This window comes from Mustela putorius, unplaced genomic scaffold (assembly GCF_011764305.1).
Source record: "Mustela putorius furo isolate JIRA1106 unplaced genomic scaffold, ASM1176430v1.1 tig00003927_pilon_pilon_pilon, whole genome shotgun sequence".
NCBI lineage: Eukaryota > Metazoa > Chordata > Mammalia > Carnivora > Mustelidae > Mustela > Mustela putorius.
Window position 1 is genome coordinate 1,548,555 of NW_025422072.1, and position 27,177 is coordinate 1,575,731.

Below are 27,177 nucleotides of genomic sequence, written 5' to 3' on the forward strand. Positions count from 1 at the left end.
TTTTTGTTATTGTGAGTGAGATAAAAACAAGGGACATTTTATAGTGCCATCACTGCCTTTTACCTTTTTATGTAATACGGGGTACTGGGAACCATTCACTTATTAATAGTCTCTATGTTTTAATGTGAACATATATGCCACATGACTACAGAATTCTGTAAGTCTGGATGACTTAATTCTCTAAGAATCAGAAAATCTCACTTTCTGAATCTTGATATCAAATAACATGGTAGAACAAATGTCAAAATAATTAATTACATTGTTCTTTATAAGTAGAGACTTACATTTCCTCTTTTTAGTCCAACTTTTTGCCTATTTGCTTTCAGCGCAGTAAGAGATTCCATATCATATGTTCACTTCTGAGACTTAGATAAATTGTGCTGCTTCTGACTACATTAGACAGCCTACAGACTTTATTATAGCCAACTCCGTCTCAATACAAAGAATGAATGACCTTTGGACTATTTTGGTTGCTGTAGGCATAAGCAGTGTATTCTCAGAATACCGATACACTTTATGAACAAAGTTCCTGTTAACTGCATAAATGGGAAATAAAGGACATAATATACCACGATTTCCACAGTTTTTGTGATATATATGGCAGGGCAGGGCATGATAGGGCAAGGTTTATTATACTTGGTTAAGTAACAACAGGGCACTTTTTTGCTGTGTCTTAATTACCCTTCCTTATTTCTTTTAGGAGTTAAGTGGGCCCTATTTTGTTAATCTAGAATGGGGCAAAAAAAGGAAGTTTCTTGGACAATTTTCAATTTATCTTTGGCATCTGAATTTCCCATAAACCCAATTTTTGTCTTGGCCTTCCTTCTTTGCCCCCTTTTTTCAACATTGTATTTATCAGCTTCTCTCTACTGAGGTTTTACCTTCTGGTTCTTATTCTACCTCAGACAACCCCCTAAAACATCATGCTACAAAGTTGCTTCTGATCCTTGCTATCATTCTCTTCTCTGTTTTGACAGGCAGCAAATCAAGTGGTAAAGAATGCAGGCTATGGAGTCATAGTGCTTGGGTTTGAATCCCATCTCTGTCCCTTACTACCTGGTAACAACAAATAAGAACAAACTTATAGCCAAAACGGGAGATTTTACCACATTTTTCTCAATAGTTGATAGCACTAGCAGCTGTAAATTCAAAATATGAAAAGTTTGAACAGAATGATTTATAAACGTAACCTAGCAGGCATATTTGGAACACTTAACCCAGCAACATGATGAATATACATTCCTAATATAGGTAAAACAAGTCAAAGAATATTAAAGTACTGAAATCACAGACTGTTTCCTAAGTGCAATGAAGATAAACCAGAAATCAACCATAAAAAGACAACTAGAAAATTAATATATTTAGAAACAAAGAAACACATCCCTGGAAATAAAGAGCACTTTAGTTATTAGCAAGAGACAAAGATATAGTCAGATTACCTCAGCATGTGTGGGATTTTTATAAGGATATAAAGTAAGGACACCCAGGGAGCTGACTCTGTAGACAAATAGCCAGTTCTTACGAAACTGGAATGCTGTTCATTGCCATTTAGTAAATAATAACTACACTAATATCCTAATATCACTCTAGTAACTGTTGTTTCAGAAGCAAGCATTTGTTGTTCCCTTTTCTGGTCATTCCTCTCTTCTCATGTTTTCTCTATCTCTGACACTCTCTCTGCTTTGCTTTTAACCCTTTTTACTTTCATCCCTGCCTTATAGTAGTTGGTTTATTCATGGTTTCTACTGTCTCATGGCTTTTGCCTATGACCTTCTTTCTCTCTTGGTTTCTGCCATTGTTTAGTAACTGAGTCTCTTTCTTTTGTGTTCCATGCTTAAGTCATCCAAAAGAAATAATGTGAATACTCCAATTACCATTCTTCTAATAGAAACCACCCAAAATAAGCCGATTATGCAGCCGCTCCTTTGAAAAATTACTAGTCCTCCTCATGTCCATGCTGTAGATGATTACCTCTGGGCTAAGTGTTAACCTCTAATTCAGGATGTCAGAGTTACTTGATACAACACGTATCAAGATACAAACATTGGTAACTTTTAGACAAGAAATATCACTGGTCCTTTATTTCAGAAGAAGACTGACTGTGGGAAGGCACTCAATTTCTTGGATTTCTAAGGAAGGGAAAAATGACAACTCCTAATATAGGAAAACGTATCTAGTGTATACTACATAATAGGTTTTTTTTTTTTTTTTTTTTTTTTTTTTTTTTTTTAATCAGAGCGAGAGAGGGCGAGAGCAAGCACAGGCAGACAGAATGGCAGGTAGAGGCAGACGGAAAAGCAGGCTCCCTGCCGAGCAAGGGGCCCGATGCAGGACTCGATCCCAGGATGCTGGGATCATGACCTGAGCCGAAGGCAGCTGCTTAACCAACTGAGCCACCCAGGCGTCCCGACTTCATAATAGTTTTATTTACCTTTATTGCTTTAAATCAAAGATTTCCCAAACAAATTATTATTGGTATGTTGTGAGATTTCCCATTTGGGGCTAGTGTATATAAAGTAGTTCCTATGGAGTCCTGTCATTGACCTACATATTGTTTCTGTTTATATACAGAAAATGGAGGAGATGCATCTATTATTTTAATAAGCCATTTTATATATTAATGAAAAAAAACTAAATAACCCTAAATCAAAGAATAAATTGCTCACAAAAATTAGAAAATATTGAGAATCAAATGATAAAAAGTACAACATATCAAAACTTGTGGAATGTAGCTAAAGCAGTACTTAGGGGGGAGCCTATAAACTTAAATGTGTGTAACAGAAAAGAGGAAATACTACAATTAATAAGCTAACCATCTACTTATAGAAGTTTTAAAAAGAGAGTAAAATAAACCTTTAGAAAGTGAGAGGAAATACTAAAGTCAAAAGCAAACCTAATAAAACAAAATGCACAAGAGAGAATTAACATCAGGTTAGTTCTTTGAAAAAACTAATAAAATGACAAACTTCTGGTGGGACCAATCAAGAAAAAAAGAATGAAGACACAAATAACTTATATCAGGAACAAAATGGGAAAATGCTACAGATACTACAGATGTTAAAAATATAAGTGAAGGATATTATAATTATTTGGTGCCAATAAATTAGTAAGTTTAGGACTCCTTCAAAAACATAATTTATCAAAACTGATTGAAAAAGAAATATAGTATTTCCACTAATATTGTTCAGCTGCATTGAACCACAAGGAACATAATACACATCACAGAAATCCAAACTGAACAATGGTCTACAAAACTACTGGCCAATACTCTTCAAGAAAGACAAAGAAAATAGAACTATTCAGACTGAATAAGTTTAAAGAATTTAATGGGTTATGACAACTGAATGCAATGTGTGATCCTGAATTTGATCCTGGAAAAGGGGAAAAGTCACAAAGGACATTATTAAGACAAATGATAAAATTTAAAATGAGTTTTACATTAGGTATCAGAATTGTAACAAAATTAAATTTCACAAAATTGATCACTTTAGTATAGTTAAGCAAGAAAGTACCTTTGTTCTCAGTCAATATACCCTGAAGTATTTATGGATAAAAGAACATGATGCTGGGGCGCCTGGGTAGTTCAGTAGGTTAAGCATCTGCCTTCAGCTCAGGTCATGATCTCAAGATCCTGGGATCAAGCCCCACATCAGGCTCTCTGCTCAAAAGAGAGTCTGCTTCTCCCTCTCCCTCCGTTTTCTTTCTCTCTCCCTCAAGTAAATAAAATCTTAAAGAAAAAAGAACATGATGCCTCCAATTAACAAATGATTTGGGGAAAAAAATGCATTACATCTGTATGTGTATATGTATGTACCTAATTATAAAAGAAGGAATGATAAAAGAAAATATGCCAAAATAGTAACTTTGATACTGGTGAAAAGATTCTGTACTACTTCAGTAATTCCTCTGTAACTTCTCTATTATATTTTATAAGTTTTATGATTTTGGCTTTCATATTTGTTTTCAAGCCACCTGGAATTGAATTTTATATAGTATTTTCCCACATGAACACTTAATTGTCCCAACATCATTTATCTAAAATCCGAACTTTTCCCTGCTGATCTGCATTTATTATGTCCAAGTATGGAGAAGTCTATGTCTGTCCTCTGCTCTGCTCTTCTACCTACACTAACACTAAAATTAAGAATTCTAGTTTATCAAAAGACAGCACAAAGACAGTGAAAAAAGCCAAATTGTGACACAAGAGATTTATTTACAAAAATATAACAAAGGCCAGTATTTAGAATACATAGAAAAGTATTCCAAATCTAGAAGAAAAACAAAGGTAATCCTTTAGACAAATGGTCAAACAATTTTCAGGCACTTCACAAATAAGTAATCTACACAGCCAATAGTCACATAAAATAGTGCTCAATTGCAGAGGTTATCAGAGAGATGCAAATTAAAACCACAATGGTACCAGACCAGCCAGATTTTGAAAATTTGCCAAAATCAAGAGTTTGGGAGTATGTGGAATAACAAGAGCTCTCATCCAGTGTTGGTGGGAGTGAAAACTGGCACCACTCTGGAAAAGAGTGGGGCATCTGCTAGTAAATAACTGATGTTATGCATATCCTATGGTACAGCAATTTCCCTTACAAGTCAGTCAGAGAAATGGGCATGCCAGGAAATATGCACAAGAATGTTTATAGTAGTTTGGTTTGTAGTAGCTAGAAGTTAGAAGTAATCCAAATGTCCACCAACAATAGAGTGGATGCGCTAATTGTGGGTATATGCAAATGAAATATACGACACCAACGAAAATAAACAGTCTATAGCTACTGACAAAAACAAATTAATCTCACAAACACAATCTTGAGTGAAAGCAGCAAGATAAAAATAATATACACTGCATGATCTCATTTATATAGAATTCAGTAACATAGGCAGAATAACATAATAGACTAAAACAACTTGTATTATTTAGTATGCATAAATGGATGGTAAAACTAAAAGAGAAGTGATAAACTCATCACAAAAGACAGAATGGTGATTATTTCTCAATGTCAGGGTGGGAACAGACACTGGAAAACACACAGAGGACTTTTGCGCTGTTGACAATTTTCTATTTCCTGATCTGGGCGAGAGTTAAAAGGATATGTGCTTTTAATTAATTGTTAAAATGTGCATGTTTTATGCACTTTTCTGATTTTCATGTTTTATAATTAAGAAAAGAAAAATGAAACAAGAAAACTAGTGTTTTTGAGGACCTGCAAGTAGGTCAGGAAAATTAATGTGTGTACAGAACATTTAAGCAGATAACTGGAAAAGCAGTCAGACATTTAGTATATCAAAGCCTCTTGATAAGTTATACAATAAAATTGTACAGAAATGTCTGCACAAGGTCCATAGTAAGCCTTCAGTAAACATGTATGTCTAGATTATACTCCCCCTGACCTTCTGGGTTTGTAATACACATCCCTAAATGAGGCAAAAGGAGGAAAAACTGGAGAGAAAGATTCTAAAGTTTAAGGTGGCTCTCTTGTTCCTGATTTCTATTCCTAAGGACACCTGGCTATCTGGCTATAATACTGTTCTCGGGTTCCAGGGGCTAGACTGTAACAAAATATTTTTTTGTTTTGGTTACATTTGGATGATTTTTCTTACTGGCAGGGATTGTAACTAAGATAGAGCATGTGCTGGGTGGTTTGGTAGTTTAAGTGGCTGCCTTCAGCTCAGGCCATGATCCCAAGGTTCTGGGATATAGTTATGCATCAGACTCCCTGCTCGGCAGGGAATCTGCTTGTTCCTCTCCCTCTGCCTCTCATCCCTGCTTGTGCTTTCTCTCATTCTGCTCTCTATCTCAAATAAATAAAATATTTAAAAGAAGAAATCAAACAGTAACACAATAGTAAATGTCTCTTTTCCAATTTATCAACATATGGGTAAATATCAGTCTTTTTATTCATAAGAACTTTCTACATCAAAATATTCTAACATCACTTTTTAACTTACCCTCAAAGTATGGTGCTCTTGTGCTAATAAAAGTCTTAGTTCTTCATGTAGCGTTATAACTTCCAGAAACTGTCCCCATAAAGCCATTAGAAGTGAACAAAGTTGTGCAAGATTCATATTTATAAGTTCTGCCAGTTCATCAGGATTTTCTATTTTCTGAAATGACAAGAAAAGAACTTCACTGCTCCTTGAGACTTACCATGTCTAAATATAATGTGTTATTGAGAACATTAATACAAAAGCAAATTTTTAGTTTTAAAAAGAAATGTGTGTGTGTGTATGTGCATGTGCTTGTATGTGTAGAGATCAAGTGACCAATGGCTTTTCCTATGTGATAGTCACTGTAGCAATTTTCAACAACTTAATTGATCTTTCAGTATCTGAGATATCTTGTTACTGAAATAATGTCAAATATAGTTTAAAATTACAAATCAGGATTCTACAGAGCATGATCAACTTCAAACCCTAGAATTCTGGGAATTTTAAACAATGTACAAATCATGATGAAAGTTATAAAATTTTTAGAAGATAATAAAATCTTAAAATAAGATTATTTTTCTCCAATCTGCTAAGTAAAGTACTTAAAAGATCTATAACTCTTCAGAAGGGAGAGAGATACCTTCTAAAGTACTAACTGCTTTTCCTTCACTCTTATTTTCCTAAGGTTCCATATTGCGTATGGTAATTCTCTTAGAGAGTCGTCAAACACTTCTCTTTTCTAACAATTCCATTTACCCACTGTTTACTGAGCACATTTTAAATGCTAAGGCCCACATTCCTATCTAACTCAAAGATTAATATGAGAAGCTCAGTTTAGTAAGGAAAGAAAAGTGGGTAAACAATTTTAATATACTGTTGTGAGTGTTCTAATAGTGGTATTAAATTACTCATTTATTTAAATATTCACCTAAACTGATGATACAAGTTAAAATTAATTATACAATGAAATGTAAAATCTTTTATAAGGCATTTGTATTTCTTGAATAGGTAAGGATTTTTGGACAAAGAATAATAAAAGACGATAAATCGGAATGATTCCTCTCTTTTGGACAAGCATTTTTACTATGAGGACAAGCTTTTTGTTAATTCACTGAGGCAGCAGTGTTCAGGCAGATAATATCTTGCTAGAAAAATTTGCCTTCAATTACTAGTAATACTAGGAAATCTACCGTTAAGTATATAGATAGATGCTGATTTCATTTCCCCATCCTAAAGAAGGCAGAAGTAGTCTATTCAGGTTAAGGTTGAAAGCCATACCATCTATATAGTAATGACTGCTAAATCTTTCTATCTGCATCACATCTCTCCAGGGCTCTAGACCCATCACCTACTAGATGACTATATTTGGATGTGAAAAGGAAGGTATTCTAGTTCAGTATATCCTAAAGAGTACTAATTATATCTTTACCCTTCCTTTCTTAAAAAAAAAAAAAAACAACAAAAAACTCAAAATGTTGCTTATGACATATGATAGATCCTTACTCAGTTTATTTTTACTTCATTTTGAAGCCTGCAGTTCTGCAGGCTTTTCTTCTTCCCCCTGCAAACTGAGCTTCTACTTATATATATTAACTCAGAGAGGACATAAAACAAAAATTCAGCAAAATTAGTAAGAAGGAAAGGGATGATGTCTTTTTACTCTCATGACTTTGGTTACCAGTACACAGTAGTCACTAAATATTTAGTAAATGAATAAATGAATGGATGAATAAGGAATTACAGGCTTCAGATAAGGAAAAAGACCCCCAAATTTATGGACAAACTCAGAAAATGTTGAAAAATTCCAGAATTCTGGAATGGAAGCTAACAGACTCAACATGTAATAAATATTGAATCATCAATGTACAATAAACCTACAGATGTATTTTGCCCCAGGAAATAGTTTATAGATGTATTAGGAATGAAACTAACAAGTTTTTCACGTCTCTTTTAAGAACATAGAGAAGATTAAAGTGCTCTCTAAAATAAATGGAAGCATGCAGCCTTCTTCCAAGAACAGTTTCAACGGAGTTTAGAAAAAGACTTGAATAAGCACTTGACAGTAACTAGAGAGTGTTGTATAAGGCAAGCAGTGCTATTCTTAGTATAAATCTACACACAAGTAGAAATAATTCTTAGTTCGCCATAGGTTGAATAATGTAAACAACTTTTTTAATCCCCCGAGAGCAAGGCTGTCTAGATACCTTGCAATTATTAATTTTACTTTTCAGAAATCATGGGACCAAGCTCTGAGAGGACTTCAGTACTTTCATTATTAAGAAAGCATCCTTCCAAACATAAATAAATTACTCCTCGAGTTTACATAAATCTTTATAATATGTCTCAAAATATAAATAATAATATTTTTATGTCAAAAGGAAATTAGGATTAAGTTTGACAAGCTGTTTTATATGTATAAAGGCAGGAATAATAAGATCTTACAATGGTAAAGTATTTTCCCAAGTAACATTCATTATCTTGTCTTGCATGGACATGCACTTTTTCATAGCAGTCACTAATCTTGATTACAAAATATTGCTTACTTAAATAGACTAGGAAAATAGATAAAGAAGAAAATTACGTTCATTTTAGTGTAGAGCCTTTCATTTTTTCACTTATAAACACAAACTCTAGAATCATAAACTATTATGCCATTTTCGTTGAGTGAGGATTTTCCTCTATCGTCAATCATTTACTGAAAGCACATTTTTAAGGTTATGTAACTTTTTTAGATTGCAAGTATCCCATAATTCATTTAACCATTCTCTTATCATTGGTATTTACTTAGGCTAATATTCTTATATTATAAATTATAATGTATATGAGTCTGATTGTTCATTTGATACTGACTGAGAAGTAATACTCTGTCTTTGGATATATACTGCCAAATCAGTCTCTGAAAAAGATCTCCAAGGTGAGAGATCTATGAGAGATATAAAAGAATCTCTATCTTACCACAGCTCAACAAGCATTACATTATTAGAAAATCACAGCCGATCTGACAGTTTAGAAAAGATATGAGAACATTTAAAATTTTGTTTGATAATTAGTGAAAGTGAGTATGTTTCATTTATTAGCCTATTTTGTAAATGGGTATCCTATGCAAACTTGAAAAATGGGAAGTATCAGGTTTTCCTATTGATTTGTAAGAATTCTTCAAGTATTAAATTTTTTACCTAGTCTATCTGCTGCCAAAATTTACCCTAAGTTGTTGATGTTAAACTATATGATGTCCATTTATATACTGAAATTTAAATATGCGTACCTAAAAAATTTATTAGTAATACATGAATACACATATTTTTAAAATTTAACATAGACGGATATAGAGCAAAGAATAAAAATTTCCCTTTATAATCCCATCCTTCATGCAACTCTTTTCTGTATTATTAAGTTTAGAATACATATACACATGTGTAATATATACGTATCTTATGTGTATATATTACATATATCTCCTTTTAAATATTTAATATGCAATCATATACACACGATCAAATTCATACACAGCTTTTAGCTTTTGAAACATATATAAAATCATATTCATATTTTTCTCCAATCATTTTAATTAATATATCCTGAAGAGCTTTTCAGCGTGAAATTGGTACCTGGCATCATGGATCAATAAATATTTCTTGAATTAGATAATCCATGTCAGTATACAGAAATTTGCCTAATTCTCCTAAAAGGCTACATGGGAATTTACAGTAATAATGCAATTCTTTATATTCATGTTTATGCAAATGTATTAGCATTTTTGTGAAATATAGGCATATCCCTTTTTCACAGGGTGTTTTGAAACTTTACATAGGTGCACTTTATAGCCTGTGAGCATTAATCATGTGCCAGTTTTAAATACTGCAAATAGTTTCTTCCAAGTATATTGCTTGCTTTCAACTTTTCAATCTACCATGTATTTGTTTTAAAAAAGTTTCAAATCATCAATATCATACTTTGTTCTTTACTATTACTCTGAAGAAATTATTTCATATCCCAAGATCAGATTTTTACATACACATGTATATACAAGTGTTTTTCCTAATTTTGGAGGTCATTTAACATTTCTAGTCTTTTTAGAATTTCTATAACATGGTAAAAAGAACTAATTTTACCATACTACTTAGAGAACCTAATGTTTGTGATAGTTCATCAAATATTTAGTTCTTAGACATGATTGTTTCAGTGATACTCAGTTCCATTTATTTGTCTTTTTATTCTTTAGAGAAGTCATACTATATTTCCATGACTATAGTTTTATTTACATTTTCACATACAGTTGGGAAAGTCCCTCTACAATAATATGGATTTTTAAAGTTTTCCTAAATCATTATTACTTTCTTCAAGTGAGCTTTAAAATAAATCAAATTTTAACATTTCCAATGGTATTTTGATACAGATACATCAATTATTAAGTTAAAAACATATCTTCCAGTAACTATTTCTCTTTCCACTCGAAAGTGTTTACTTATTCAAATATCTCAGTGAAATAGTGCAGATTTTTTTTTTAACATTAATCGCATACATCTTAGATTACTTCTAAATGTTTAGTGTTTTGGCAACTATTATAACAACATTAATGATTCTTAATGAAAATACTTATCTTATTTGAGCTGTGAGGAAAGCCTTTAGGAGAGTATACGTTAATTACTTGTATATCCTGCAAATGTATAATTGTATAAGGAGAAGGTAGATACCTTTTCAAAGGGATCTAGACCTCATTCAAATTTACATACAGATATACATTCCAAAGCCAAATATATGTTGTTTGACTCAAGTATCTGATTTTGTCCATTAATGTAGCTAACTGAGAGTGAAATACGTAGTGATCTTAAAATTAAAACTTTTAAAATAGAACATTTAGTTCCATCACCAAAAAAAGAGGGGAGGTTAAGAAAAATATATTCAATTTAATTTCAAGAATAAACTAGTGGAAAAATGGTCTGAGACACACACTGATTTGTTGAAATAAAACAATTTTTATTTCTAAACTATCATTTTATAAAAATATAGAAGTTTAAGGATGCTTTAAAAATTTGTCTAAAAATTCTTCTGAGTAAACAAACTGAAAAAAGCGCACGCTTTTGACAGTTAATCGTCTTTGTTATTTCATTTATAAGCAGAATAAAGTACATTTTAAAGATTTAATTTTATGCTGAAGCCAAAGTCACTAAGTTGTGATCCCTACCATGAGGAAGGATAAATCATTACTAAGTTTTCTTAGATGAAATATTTAGAATAGGAAACAGAATCCACTAAAATAACTCGATAATGTTAATTTAAAGAAATCCAAGTACCTTAACTTCTTCACATAGTTCAGTAAGTCGAGCTTCTACATCCATTTCCTCTGAAAGGAGTAAAGAGTAATTAGAGGAAATATTTCAATGTTAGATCTGAAAACTATTTTGAAATTATCTAAATACAGTTGGCCCCTGAACAATATAGGGGTTAGGAGGATCAACCCCCGCTGCAGTAAAAAAATCCGTGTATTAACTTCTGACTCCCTTAAAACTTAACTACTAATAGCTTACTAATGAGGAGAAGACTTATCAATAACAAAGTTGATTAATACATTATTTTGTACTTTATATGTATTATATACTGTATTCTGATAAAAATAAGCTAGAGGAAAAAAATGTTAAAATCATGAGAAAATACACTTACGATCCTATACTGTATCTTTTGAAAAAAAAAAAAAAAATCCATGTATAAGTGTACCTGTGCAGTTCAAGCCCAGGTTTTTAAGCATATATTACCTTTAAAATACCAGAAGGTTGAGAAGTATCTGGCTATATTCAATGAAGTGAATTTCAATGTAAGATATTGACATGAACACATTAATCATGCAGGTAACATAACTATTAAATTCTGTGTTCTGATTATCAGTGTTCCAGGTCTCATAAGAGGCTAACACTGTCAAGGAAATACTGACTGTGGACCTAAAGTAACTTGCACAACTGCATCACAGAAAAGATCAAACTTATAATTAGGTTTTATTGCATTTCATACACTGTAAATTTCAATAAAGTTTAGCATTTGTTTAGATATATACATGCTTTTTTGTTTTTTAGAAAAGGTGTTCCTAAAAAAATTCAAGTCAAATTAATTTTTATAGCCAAAACATATTTAAAAATTACCTGGAGCATAGGTTATTTAATGGTAATGAATGACAAATCCTTTTCAACAATAATTAAGTTTTTAGTTTAGTTTAATACATTGTTTTCTATAAGACAGCCTAAAACTAGGGCAAAATTTTTCCATACAATCCAATATTTAATGTATGCTATAATCTCCATAAGAAGTGTACAGATTAATTTATAATTAAAACGATAATATTTATAAGGGACTACAGAAACTAACAGAACAGAAAGGTTTACTGGCCATTTTTTTACAGGGAAGGAATTTCACTAAGGCCTGAAATATGCTTAGATACACCTAATTTTTAATTAAAAATCAAATTAAAATGAGTTCTCCTACAAGAACTATTTTAGCATAGCTGTAATTACACAGAATTCCATAACCTTGTTGTTCCACAACCTTGTTAACTGGTCATTCTCACAAAATGGCAAGAACAGATTCAGAGACATCCCTGAATTTATTCATCAGATCATTATTTCATAAGGTAGACTTTAGTGTATAATATTTGATAAAAAAAACATTTAAATTTGATAAAGTTACATTTAGATACGAGAGAGAGATTGCAAATTTGGTCAATCCACTGATGACTAAGGAAATCAGCTAATATTTCACAAATTATTTTACTGTCAATCAATAGCTTCTAATACAGGTTTTCCAAAATTAAAAAAAAAAGCTAGCAGAACCTGTATTAAAGTCATAACTTCCATATGTCAACGTCTGTTTTCACATTACTCATAAGCTTTTCCTTTGATAGGAAAAAAATCAGTAAAATTAATCTTAGTAAGTTAGATATCCTACCTATAAATTTTTAAAAAATGAAGAACTTTCTAAAGTTCTGAGTTTTGATACATTTTTCTAGTTCTTGCATACAGGAGTTTAAATGCATTAAGCTGGTATGTTTGCATTATGGCTAGCAAGAGCTACTTCAAGATGAGGCAAACATCTTAAAGAATATTTCAAAGCAAAACTTAAAAATTTTAGAATTGATTTCAAAATCATTTAGGATTTTCAAATGAGTTTAAAATTCTATTTTAATTTCTCTTTAAAGTTTATTTACATATATACAATTATACATAACTGTATAAAAGTGAATTATTGTCTCACATAAATCCTTTTTTTTAATTTGGCTCCTGCTGGTAATCCAAGGTTACAGTGTAAAACATATCCTTCCATATTTTTCAAATATACATTTACATAGGGCACACATCAAAAATATTGAAAATTTGCTTCCAGACTACAATAAAGCTAATATTGCAATAAAATGAGTCAAATAAATGCTCTAGTTTCCCTAAACATCAGAAATGCATGTAAAAGTTATGTTTATACTATACTGTAGCCTATTAAATGTGCATAAATTTAAAAATATTTCATTGCTAAAAAAATACTACCACCATTTGAGTTTTTAGTGAGTTGTAATATTTTCACTGATGGCGGGTCTTGTCTTGATGTTGATGACTGCTGACTGATCAGGGGTGGAGGTAGCTATGGCAATTTCTTAAAATAAGACAATGAAGCTTGTCACATCCATGGACTCTTTCTTTCATGAAAGATTCCTCTGTAGCATGAGATGCTGTTTCATAGCATTTACCCACAGCAGAACTTCTTTAAAATTGGACTCAATCTTCTCAAAACTTGTCATTGCTTTATCAACAAAGTTTAGGTAATATTCTTAACCCTTTGTTGCCATTTCAACAATCAACACAGCATTTTCGCCAGCAGTAGATTGCATCTCAAGAAACTACTATCTTCACTCATCCATAAGAAACAAGTGCTCATCTGCTCAAGTTTGTTCAACAGATTTCAGCAATTCAGTCCCTTCTTCAGGCTCCACTTCTATTTCTAGTTCTCTTGCTCTTTCCACCACATCTGCAGGCACTTCCTCCACAAAAGTCCTAAGCTCCTCTCCTCAAAGGCATTCATGTGGGTTGGAATCAACTTCTTCCAAACTCCTTTTAATGATCATATTTTGACCTCTTCCCATGAATCACACATGTTCTTTACGGCATCAAAATGGTGCCTCCTTTCCAGAAGGTTTTCAATTTACTTTGTTTGAATCCAATCAGAGGAACCATTACCTATGGCAGCTGCAGCCCTATAAAATGTATTCCTTAAATAATAAGACCTGAAAGTAGAATGACTCCTTGATCCACGGGCTGCAGAATGGATGCTGTGTTAAGCAGGCATGAAAACAACATTAATTTCACCGAACATCTCCATCAGAGCTCTTGGGGGACGAGGTGCACCATCAATGAGCAGTCATATTTTGAAACGAATCTTTTTTTCTGAGCCGTAGGTCTCATCAGTGGGCTTAAAATACCAAGTAAACCATGTTGTGGGCAGATGTGCTGTCATCCAGGCTTTGTTGCCCTACTTACAGAGCAAAGGCAGAGTTCATTTAGCATAATTCTTAAGTGTCCCAGGATTTAGGGAATGGCAAATGAACAATGGCTTCAACTTAAAGTCACCAGCTGCATTAGCCCCTAATAGGAGAGTTAGCCTGTTCGTTGAAGCTTCGAAGCCAGGCACTGACTTCTCTCTAGCTATGAAAGTCCTAGAAGGCATCATTTTCCAGTAGAAAGCTATTTTGTCTACACTAAAAATCCATTGTTCAGTGTAGCCACCCTCATTTCTTATCTCAGCTAGATCTTCTGGAGAACATGCTGCAGCTTCTCCATCAGCACCTGCTCGTCACCCTGCGCACTTTGATGTTATTGATACAGTTTCTTTACTTAAGCCTCATGAACCAATCTTAGTAGCTTTCAACTTTTCTTCTTTAGCTTCCTCACTTCTCTTGGCCTTCATAAAACTGAAGAGAGTTAGACCCTTGCTTAGGATTATGTTTTGTCTCAAGGGAATATTGTGGCTGGTTTGATTTTTTTTTTTAAGTTTGTATTTAAATTCCAGTTAGTTAACATGCAGTATCATATTAGTTTCAGGTATACAATATAGTGATTCAAAACTTCCATATATCACCCAGGCTCATCACAAGTGTACTCCTTAGTCCCCATCACCTATTTTACCCATTTTCTCACCCACCTTACCTCTGGTAACCATTAGTTTGTTCTCTACACTTAAGAGTCTGTTTCTTGGTTTGTCTCTCTCTTTCTCTTTTTTCCTATGCTCATCTGTTTTGTTTCTTAAATTCCACATGAGTGAAACTGCTACTAAAACTGCCTCCATGGGGCGTCTGAGTGGCTCAGCAGGTTAAAGGCTCTGCCTTTGGCTCAGATCATGATCCTAGGGTCCTGGAATCGAGTCCCGCATCAGGCTCTGCTCAGCGATGAGCCTGCTTCCCTTCCTCTCTCTGCCTGCTCCTCTGCCTAACTGTGATCTCTGCCTGTCAAATAAATAAAATCTTTAAAAAAAAATAAACAAATAAAACCGCCTTCATAATAGCAGCAAGGCTGTTTTGCTTTCTCATCATTCATGTGTTCATTGGAACAGCACTTTAAATTTCCTTCAAGAACTTTTCCTTTGCATTTACACCTTGGTTAAGTGGTTGGTGAAAAAGGCCTAGCTTCTGGCCTGTCACAGCTTTCAAGGCATCATCCTTGCCTAAGCTTAATCCTTTCTAGCTTTTGACTTAAAATGAGATGTGGAACTCTTCCTTTCACTTACATACTTCAAGGCCACTGTAGGGTTATTAATTGGCCTAATTTCAATATTGTTGTGTTTCACGGAATAGAGAGACTCAAGAAGAGGGAGAGAGATGAGGGAAAAGCTGATCAGTGAAGCAGTCAGAACACATATTTGTTAATCAGTTCACCATCTTATGTAGATGTGGTTCTTGGTGCCCCCAAAACAATTACAACAGTAACATCAAAAATCACTCAGCACAGGGGCGCCTGGGTGGCTCAGTGGGTTAAAGCCTCTGCCTTCGGCTCAGGTCATGATCTCAAGGAGTCCTGGGACTGAGCTCCACATCAGGTTCTCTGCTCAGTGGAGAGCCTGCTTCCTCTTCTCTCTCTCTGCCTGCCTCTCTGCTTACTTGTGATCTCTCTCTGTCAAATAAATAAAATATTAAAAAAAAAATCACTGAGCAGAGATCACTGTAACAAATATAATAATAATGAAAACATTTGAAAGATTGTGAGAATTACCAAAATATAACACACAGACATGGAGTGAGAAAATGCTGTTGGAAAAGTATTGCCAACAGACTTGTTTGATGCAGGGTTCCACAAAATTTCAATTTGTAAAAAATGCAGTGGCTGTGAAGTACAATAAAATGAAGTATGGAGGTTTGGAGTCACTTTTTTACAAAGATATGATTGTATTTTACACGTTTCTGCAATTTGCTTTTTTCTCTCAGCAATTCTACATAGAAATCTGGTATGCAGCCCTAAAGATTTTTTTTTTCCTAATAGCTGCATAATATTCCTTAGTGTGAATGCCTTATGATTTCCTCCATATTCTAATCTTTGTCAATTGATAGGTACTTATTTTCAGTGTTTTGTCAGTAATAATACTATAATAAACATGCTTATACATAAATCTTTACATACTACTCATATTTCTATGATATAGGTTAATAAAATTGAGGATGCTAGGTCAAATGGTAAATGCAGACTAAATCTATTTTCTAAACCACCCATGCATTCATCTATTCATTCACTCAACAGATATTTATAACATAGCTCAGAAAATGCCATTATAATATTAGATGTTAAGGCTAGTATCTCAATGAAAATATTATTTAATTAACTCCACTGTGGTTTGAATCAGGTCTTTTCCCACCCAACCAAAAACTGGGACCTTCTTTATATAGGATTTATATAAGCAGCATCCTGTACAGTTAACTTAGAATTTTAGAATACTCAAATGTAAACTGATAGGCTGGCAATACAATAGTTTAAACATGAAGTATATTTTTATTGCTAAAAGGACACTAAAACATGTCAGAAATGATTAAAATTTCATACTATGACTTCTTTAATTTTATATTCATTTTATATAAGAATATAAAAATTTATTCTAAAATAATGACCATAAATACATCTTTAAACTTTCTTTTTTCTTTCCTGATAATATGATCAGTTTTTCCATTAAAAGTTTTAGTGAAAATTGGCCTAACTTAAATTTTTCTGAGCTAGTTCTCATCTCAGAAGTAATAAGAAAGATTTCTTCTCCTTAATTTCCTTATTTTCATACTTCTGAAAACCAAGAAACAAACACTATGATTTTATTTTTTATTTCTACAGCTTTTCATAATTTTTTTAAAAATTGCAATGCGTCTATGCAACACAAAATAAAATCCTTCAATATACTTATGAAAGGACAGTAAGTATTATTGCTATATAAGAACGAAAGTCTAAAATATACAGGGAAATAGATAAATAAAATAATGAGATCAGAATATTTCCCTGAAAATAGTAATATCGGAATAGTGGTGATTTGATACTATTTTCCTTTTTTGGATACTATTTTGTTTGTTAAGTTTAGAACAATAAAAAAATAAATCCAAATTGACATAAAAAGCAAAACTAGATACTGAAGTGGTTTCTTTATTTCTTTAATAACATTAAACCAACAAATTCTGGCAATAAACATGGTTTCCAAATAGTGCTCTTTGTAGGAACTGTAAAAAGAATATGGAAAAAAGCCATGGTTTGTATTTACCATTTCAAGTTTTAATTACAAACTGCAATATTATAAATTAAGAAATTAACCAAAGCTTATCTACAAATAAACTGATTCTAGAAGTTCTAAACTAATAGTGGTAGAAATATTCTATATTAATAAATACATATTTATGAAATTTGACACTAATTTAAAGCAAAGTTTCATACTAATAAAAAGGGATTACTTACTTAACCTATTTTAAACATACCTAGAGAGGTGTCTTTCTGGGTTCGTGGCTGTTTTCTTCTGAGAAGGCGTTCATAAAGGACCTGCATGTTGGCCTTGGCTAGTTATAAGGATTGCACACATCACTAGTTACTAATACTCCTTTTACAACAAAGTTTACTAGAATTTTCCAACTTCTTATTAGTTGACTTAGTATTGATCTGAGAGTGCAGTTAGAACACTAAAGCAGAGTATTTCAGTTAATTAGCTTATTAGAATTGTAAATGATGTACATTCAAGTTTATATTGCTTTGCTCTTTTTGTCTATTTAAATGATGTACCATTCAACATCTCATAATCCAATATTATTTTTATGTTTTAATTTCTTGAACTCAGAATTTCAGAGCTGGCAGGGATCCCAGAGATGACCTAGATCAACCCCTGCTTTTACAAGTATAGATACTAGGGCCTAGAAAGATTACATGATTTGCCAAAGCCTAGATTCCAGAACTTCCTAGATTCCAGACTTCCATTTCCAGTAAGAGCTCCTTGTACCAAACCGGTATTTAATTACATGTCATCAAAAAAAAAAAAAAAAAAGAAAGAAAATGTACATCATTCAACTAGGAGAAAAGAAAATAGCAAAAGCAGAAAGGAATTTAAGGCGTTATTTTAAAAGAGGGAATAGAATTTAGACACATTTTTTAAAGCACGATATAGTTTAAGATTTTAAGTACATACTTAATTGAAAACTCAAGAAAAATATCAAATAGTGTAAAGAAATACAACAAACATCCTCTACTCAAGAATTATTTTAGGGGTACCTGCCTAGTGCAGTTGGTTAATTGTTCAACACTTGGTTTTGGCTCAGGTCATGATCTCAGGGTCCTGACATCGAGCCCTGAGTCAGGCTCTATGTTTGGCATGGACCCTGCCTGAGACTCTGTATCCCTCTCCTATTGCCCCTGGCCCTGCTCTCTCTCTAAAATAAACGAATTTTTCTTAAAAAAAAAAAAAAGAAAGAAAACCGAAACTACTTTATATCCACTTATTAAAACTGGTGAATATAATGATATTTAGTCAACAGTGTTTTATGGAAGTATTATCTAGTACTTGAATTTAATTTTGCTAGGATAAAAATAAATAATGTTAATAATTCAGAATATGTAATTGTTTTAAATAGTTAAAAGAATTTTTAGATGTTCCCTAGAAGATACATTCAAGATAAATTAAAATTTATAATAAACAGAAAATATAAATATGAAAATTTTAAGAATAACCTAAATTGCTACCAATAAATATTTATTGAAGATGAGTCTTGATTTTAAAAATTCCTAGGAAACTGTAATCATCTTTGTTTTGATGTCTATATACTTTTCAAGTAACAACAAAAACTGTATTGTGCCATTTCATTAATTCATTTATTCAACAAATATATTTTGAGTAGGTAGGATGTGTGAGATACTAGTAATTTTATTTATCACTATTATTTGCTTATTTAAGACTAGAGTCTAGGTTTGCTTTAGAATTTGGTTTCTGATATTTTATCAAATAATCTGGAATAAAGTTTATATTCATTTGTAACTAACTCCTGAAATTAAATATAAGGAAGGGCTTTTAATTATGGTATTTTCTATATTATATTACATGTGTAAGGTCAAACGAATTCATATAACATAAAATCCATCCTTACCATGACAGAATTTAAAACCTGATAAATGAATTATCATGCTGACTTAGATTAATAAACTAGTAATTGTGCTAATACTGTGTATTTGAAATAAATCTGTGCTTTGAAGAGATGCTCATTTTAATTACTAATTATATATTTTACCAGCAAATATCTTTTTAAAGAAAAATATTTTTTTCTAAGTTAAAATGTGATTCATGTGTTTTTTATTCTCAAGTATTACATGTTAAGTCTATTTGAATATTACATGCAAATAGATGTCTTCCTTATACAGGCATTTATGGGTCCACCTCATATATGACTCTCCGTATTAAAAACTCAGGAAGTCCCATCTCTCTGGGTGAGTTTCTCCTTTCATCCCCATGCTGGACTGATCACTTATTAAAGGAAGAGGAGAAGTCAAAGCTCTTTAAAGAGAGAGACCATATTTTTTCCTCAGCATCTAGCTCAGGACCTGACAAAGTAGATGCCCATAAAAATCCCAAGGAACTCACACCATTAAGAAGTCTCACTCCCAGAGCTACTTTACACCCTCTGCCTTTTGGATGTCCTTATCTTTCCTCCTAGTCACGCACATCTGGTTCCCTTTGATCACCCTATCTTTCAAATGAAATCCACTTTGTATATACAGTCCCAAAACTAGTGACAGAAATAGCTAAACATGCATTCTAAACTACAAGATAATGCCTCCATGAATTCTACTACCTCATTCAACATCTAAACAATGAACAAATTCTCTTGTAGAAATACCATCATACATTGGCTTCAGAGTTCCATACCACTTTTATTATAATTCCATTTTTCAAGTACAGTGTACTGTCCTTCATTAATATTGTGGTTTAATAGTTTGGTAGTTTGGTCACTAACCAAAATTTATAAATGTGATTCTAAGAAAATGTGCTGGAGTTCCCAAAAAACAAATTAAAAAATATATGGAGCATAATTTTTCCATTAGTTGAGGATAATGATAGCCTAAATTAGTTCTATTTTACAAACATTTCTTTCATTTTCTAAGGGATTTTCCCAAGGGAAATAGATTTTCCTAAGGGAAATAGAATTCTAAGTATACAAAATAGCAAGGAAGAAGAGTATTTCAGAGAACAGTAATCAAAAGGATTCCACCATTTTTGTCTTGGGTAAGAAAATATGAGTAAAAAAAAATTTTTTTCCCTATTGCTTGTACCTCTGTATAAACATTGGGATACTTGAATTAAGTATTCCAAATGGTCAACTGAACGATATCTGTTAATCAAATCCACTGGAGTAGCTGCTTATAGGCAATGGCACAATATCCAGCATTTTCTCACAGCTGAATTTAAGTGAGCTACAAATCATTACATATTCTTACAATTCTTTTGTATCCCTAAATAGGCAATTATAAAAATAGGCTAATTACTCTCAAGCCCAAGAATTATTTTCAGTAACAGTGACTATTTTTAAGAGTGCATCAATATTGTTAAGACTGAGATCCTTAAGAAACAAAGAAATAAACAAAGAACACTGATTAATTCAAGTAAAATTTAAAAGTAATTCTTGATTTATTCAAGTATATATTGATAAAATTAATTTATTCTGAAGAGATAATTAAAATGTGCTTATTATAAGCTACTACCTGATGTTTGAAAAGAAAAGCTTTTTAAACTATCATAAAAGGTCTGAATAAAAACTTATTTTTGCTCATCCCCAAAATTTATCTTGTGCACAATACGTGTTGCAATCTATAAATGGTATATACAAAATAAAGGCAATATGATTTTTTATTGCATACTATAACATATATGCAGATGTTACTGTTGGACTAAAACCAAGGCTGATATTTTTAGAGATCTAAATAAATTTAAAATGTTAAAATTGAGTAATGTTATTATTCTGATGTGAAATAAAAGAACTAAGATCTGAGATCACTTAAAGCCAAATGTACATAAAAATGTTTCAAGCACCTACAATCTGCTTAGACTGTTAATTATTTAGAAGCACAGATTTAGTTTATTTTTCCAAAATTCTGTAGGTAATTATGTTTGCTTTCTAGTATGTTTTCTGATTTTAATAGGAGTAGAATATTGACATATATTTTTTAAAAAGCTATCAAAAGACTCACTTCAAACTTAACACCAAGAAGTTATTTCTCAATATCGTAAAAAAATTTTTTTCAATTGCAGAAAGTAATTATCAAGAGTCAAAAAAGATGGAATTGAGAGAGAAGTAAAACTGAAGCATACAAACATTATAGTTTTAGTATAGAAAAACTATGGCAAAGCAGCTAACTAGCAAAATGAGAATGAAGAGAAGAATTGAACTATATGTTAGGTCTGACTACTTTTAACATACCCAGTTCTAGTTTCTGACAAGAGGGAATCTCTTCTGTTACTGTAATGAAGTAGCTGTGCAATCCTTTGAAGGCTAGCAGCAAAGTGGCACAAAGGGTATAATGAAAATGATAGGCATGATGTAGAAAGGAGTCTGCAATGATGAAGCTGCAACCCTAAACAAAGAACAGATTTGGGATATAGAGTGTTAGTTACCAAAAATCTAAATACATTACATTTGAAACTTAGAAAATTAAAGGAAAGAATCCCAAGCGTTTATTAGTTAATTATTTGAAAACACACACAAAAAATCAGCAATATTGTAGGGAGTTGCTCTTATTCATACAAGTTATTTAAAAACATAAAATGTGACTCTAAAAATTTCAATTACAGTGGGTTTTTAAAGCAAGCAGATTAAATTATGGTTTTTGAAAATTTGAGATTCAAATTCCATTTGCATTGAGGGACAGATACTCTGCTTTTACAGCATAAGCCCCTCTCCTTCCAAGGGAATAGCAATTGTACTTGTAATACTGCAAGCTGGGTCTCAATTCTGGCAGCTGATCTTTACAAGCTCCTTTGAGTGATTTACCAGTTCTGTTAAGGGAGCAAGAAGTGGTAGTAACAAGTTTAAAAAGGCACTAGCTGTCAAAGATCTCTACCCATTAAATCTGGTAAATCTTTATCAGGTTAAATTTTGCAATAAATAATTTGTTAAGATCATATCTAACTTGATCTGTACGTTGTTGAGCTCAAACAATTAATAAAAAAAATCACATTCACAGATGAAACAATTAAAAAACACTTCACTTAAGATAAGAGGGAAAAAAGGGAGTATAAATGTATTAGTTCTTACATCTGGCGATAACTGTTTTGTGTAGTTAATACCAAAGACCACACTTTCAAGGGTAGGAATCACAGAATCTTTGTTTTGTGCTGGTGCATTTCTATTTAACCAAGTAGTCTTCACAGGGCGAGGAAAGCTGGAGGAATAAGTATTACACATTATTACTGCCATAACAGTCTATTTAAATGTTAAATGTTTACAAAAGAAAATCTTATAAGAATAAAGAGCAGCGATTTGCAAGGTTATAATTTCTAGAGTATTCTTAACTTTTTCCTTTAAATAACTGGAATAATTATGAAAAGACAATGAATATATAAAAAACTAAGAGTAGATGCCTGAGAGAACTTCTCCATAATCAGGCTTCAGGAAGTCTTAAAGAATCCTAAAGATAAAACTGTGGGATCCAGAGTAGCTAAACGACAAATGAGGATCAAGCTTTAATTTGGAAATACTGGACTGTCAGAACTGGTACCGAGTTTAAAAACCTAAAAATCGTATATTGATTCTACTTACAGAAATAAAGAGTTTCCTACATAAATGTAGTAAAAGAAAAATTACTAAATCTACTTGTTCTCTATTTTTCAAAAAGAAGATATTTCCTTTCCCTTTACTACAAGTCTATGAACACCATTAAGACAATCTTCAAGTAGTTCAAGGTACTGTCTCAATCCATATTATACGAACTACTGCTGTTAGTATTAACATTACATTTAATATACTATAGATTCTATACAATAAGCATATTCTGCTTGACTGTTTAAAATCATACACAATTTTGAGATAAAGTATTGGCTAATTGTAAGTAGGCCAAAGCATTTGGACAATTTGGCAGTTCGGCAAAAGGGAAAAGACAGAAAAGTGAATCAACTTTGCCATAAGCAGAAAGCAGTCTTCATTTGCAAAATCAATTTGCTTTGCAAATATTAAATATCCATATCCCAGCAAAGAAGGGAGGTGCAAGTCAATGGTAAATTACACTTACTACAATGTGTTTTTCAGAATTGAGTCATAAAACTTATAATTTAAAAAGCTCAAATATAAAAATAGGTTATGTAAAAAAACCAAGAAATCTTCTGTAGGGTTCCACTTATTACAAATAATTGATTTAAGGTCTGTAGTTGGGTTAATCATAGAAATTGTTTTAATAAAAACAACACTTAAAAAGATGAGATTGTAAAATACTGTTTCATTTTGTTTAGAGGGGAAAAAAGCCCATCTGTAATGAAACTTCAGGAAAAACTTTGTCAAAGCATAGTGAGGAATGTTACCCTTAACATGACCCCTCTACCAGCATGCACCAGCATAAAGCTCTTCTTTACCCTTTCCTTGCTTCCCTTCTCCAACCTCTCATTTACAGGCAAGGAAAAAGGCAGGGAGAGATGCTGCTTCTTTCATGGCGAGGCTCTAGCCGCAAGAGAGGGGATACAAAGGCCCATGGCAGCTGGGTAAGGCACAGCAACCTCAGCTGCTGCAGCACCTCAGTGTCTTTCCCAGTCACTAACCAGAGCCAACAGTTAATCCTCTTGGCTTCTAATTCTGAGCCAAAAATGTCTTCTTCCAGTAGACGGTCTCTAGGAGATGAGCTGCCTCTTTCTCCTACTAGTCTGTGGCAAAAACTGCTGCATTGCAAGAGGAAGCACACATTTAACTCACTAGGATTAGTGATGTAAATATCACTAACTCTAGTCCAGGCCTTAGCAAGCAACATGAATAACTGAGCTAACCTCTATGAATTGTTTGTACATTTCTCAGAAGAGAAACTAAGCATTATACAGAAAGAATGAACAGTTATAAAGAAAAAGGAACGGTTCAAATATTTCAGTTAGGATTCTTACTGAAACTATAACAGGAGATTCAGAAAACTAAAGAAATGTATCTTATCAATAAACTTTAAGCATTAAAAACCTAAAAAGTAATATTGTATACTACTTATTTGAAAGTTTAATTTCAAAAAGTCACTTTCTTATTAAAGAAGTTTCATTCAGCTATCATGTTATTACATATTAATTTATTCAATTAACATCTAACATTTTTTAAAGTTTATAATAAAACTATGTAACAGGAACGCTGTCCTGTACAGAAGTTATAGCAACTTGGAGAACAAGCTTTCAAAGGTTTAAGAGGTAAGACAAAGAGAGCACAACAAACAGTTACAGATCTAACTACAGAGTAAGGAAAGCAAAGCACGTCATTAGGGGAAAGGGGAAGACTTCCTCCTGGCCCTGTGCTCTCAAGGCAACCATGGGACAACACAATGGAAGAGGTAAAAGAATGTAAGGATACACACCATGGGAAGCTGTTACTTGTGAACATTATGTTAATTTGTATTGGTCTTCTATATATTCTCAGGGTAATTATACAGAATTACCTACTTAGTTTTCATGATCAATCAGTTCAACATTATAACCCTGAAGTATCAGTTGTTGGAATCCGAACTGACAAAAACTGTAGACAGTTCAGAAATCAAATCAATTTGGAGTCTTTTCATATAAGTCACTGATTTTGAAAGTGTCCATCTATCGCCCATACCACAAAAGGATGATGTTGTATTGTAAAAAACTGAAGAGCTTGAAACGTATTCTTATACAATGAAAAACAATCCATTTCCCTATGGAAGTGGGCAGAAAAATAACTATCTGAATGTATTTATTATAATCTAGAATATTAGGTTCCTTTAAATTCAAATGATACAGGTTATACTTTAAAAACTTTATTAGTAAAGAGCCACAAAATTGATTAATGACTTAGAAAACAAGAATTATTGTATAGCACAGATTTAAGAAAATTTTATGTGATCCAGATGAGACAAAGAAACAAAAAAATAAATATACTTTTTCAGAGTATGAACACTGTACAGCATTGCTTAAAAACACAGGTACAGACTAAACAATGCTGTATGTATACTTCCACACTGCACTATTTTTCTTGGTCAGTTTACTTGACAAAGATTGTTCTATATTTCTGTATAAAAGAGTTACCAATCTAATGTTCTCATGCTCTAAAATGTTATTTTATTACTCTAGTATAAAATGGAAGCATTTATTTAATAATTATAAATATAGAAATTCCTTATTACTTCAATTATCTTTATCAAAGTATACATTTACACTATAAAATAAAAGATATTACATTAATAAGGACCAGAGTATTGGTTAAATTTACCTTATTAGTGGCTGGTGCAGTGCAACCAATGATGCATGGACTGTGACGGATACCACAGAAAGGTGGAAGTAATCAAACATAACATTAACGTGATGATGAAGGCCTCTATGGAGGCTAAAGTGCAGCTTCAATGTTCGGCTACTTATTAGTTGCAAGGTGTTCAGATCATCTGCCCTAGAAAAAGCAACACAATCTGCATGTAAGTATGGCATATTCAGTAAAGGCTAATATTTTATAGTTACTTATTTATTTTTTTTAATTTAAAATGCAAATAATTTTTAAAGCATTACATTTGCATCAGACAAAAATTGGAAATCTAGTAATAAGAAAATAATCGGATTTTACCTTTAGTTTTCTACCAGTCCATGATATGTACTGTTTTTTAACTAATGCCCCTATAAAATGCATCTTTTTTGATTAGGAATTACTTCTGTCTTTCACTAAATTTTATTCCATAGAGAATACTGTTCATTCTAAGACTATACTATAACATAGGTCAAATCCTATAGTAATAAATCTCAAAAAGATAGTTAAAATTATTTTTCATTGTATAAAATTTTGTTTTTAAGTGCTGCTTGAAAGCAAGCAAGCAACTGGTAGATATTTGATATTTAGTCTGTTATTAGATTTATACACATAAAAAATTAAAACAATTGTTTTGAGAATGATTTCCAAAGTGTGTTTGTGTGCGTGTGTATATGTATTTTAACCCATATATATATTATAAGTACCATAGTTAAGAAACTACTTACTCATTTCAGCTTACTTCATTTACAAAATTTTGATTTGGTTTAAAATTTAATCCCTTAAGGAATTCTTTGTAATCAACAAGTTTTACAAAGGAGCAGAACTACCACATAAAAAAATTCTTATTTCTCCATGACAGTAAAGAGGATATCTCAAGTAGACCTTTCAAAAGGTAAATGCTTAGTCATTTATTCTACAAGTGTTATCTAAATTTATGTATAGTTTTCAAGAAGTACTTTTATAAATTTGTTTAAAATGAGGGAAGAGATTATGCTGAGTGAAATAAGTCAAGCAGAGAGAGTCAATTATCATATGGTTTCACTTATTTGTGGAGCATAACAAATACCATGGAGGACAAGGGGAGTTAGAGAGGAGAAGGAAAGTTGAGGGAAATTGGAAGGGGAGGTGAATCATGAGAGACTATGGACTCTGAAAAACAATCTGAGAGGTTTGAAGCGGCGGGGGGTGGAAGGTTGGTGTACCAGGTGGTGGGTATTATAGAGGGCAAGGATTGCATGGAGCACTGGGTGTGGTGCAAAAATAATGAATACTGTTATACTGGAAAAAAA

The 27,177-nt window shown here is 32.3% G+C and overlaps 1 protein-coding gene across 8 annotated transcripts in view; it reads right to left on the bottom strand.

Annotated features, from left to right (window-relative positions):
- The window catches only part of FAM135A (family with sequence similarity 135 member A), a 131,229-nt gene that overhangs the window by 53,180 nt on the left and 50,872 nt on the right, over positions 1 to 27,177 (bottom strand). For 5 of the 8 annotated variants that reach the window (XM_004769298.3, XM_045069364.1, XM_004769302.3 and 2 more), the window contains exons 7-12: positions 25,862 to 26,035; positions 22,709 to 22,835; positions 21,875 to 22,028; positions 17,900 to 17,977; positions 11,229 to 11,278; positions 5,956 to 6,111 (exon numbers count right to left, since the gene is read on the bottom strand). In XM_004769298.3, the coding sequence (XP_004769355.1) occupies positions 5,956 to 6,111; positions 11,229 to 11,278; positions 17,900 to 17,977; positions 21,875 to 22,028; positions 22,709 to 22,835; positions 25,862 to 26,035 (739 nt within the window). The remainder of the gene's footprint in view (positions 1 to 5,955; positions 6,112 to 11,228; positions 11,279 to 17,899; positions 17,978 to 21,874; positions 22,029 to 22,708; positions 22,836 to 25,861; positions 26,036 to 27,177) is intronic. The other 3 variants (XM_004769299.3, XM_004769303.3, XM_045069366.1) reach the window with 1 other exon arrangement.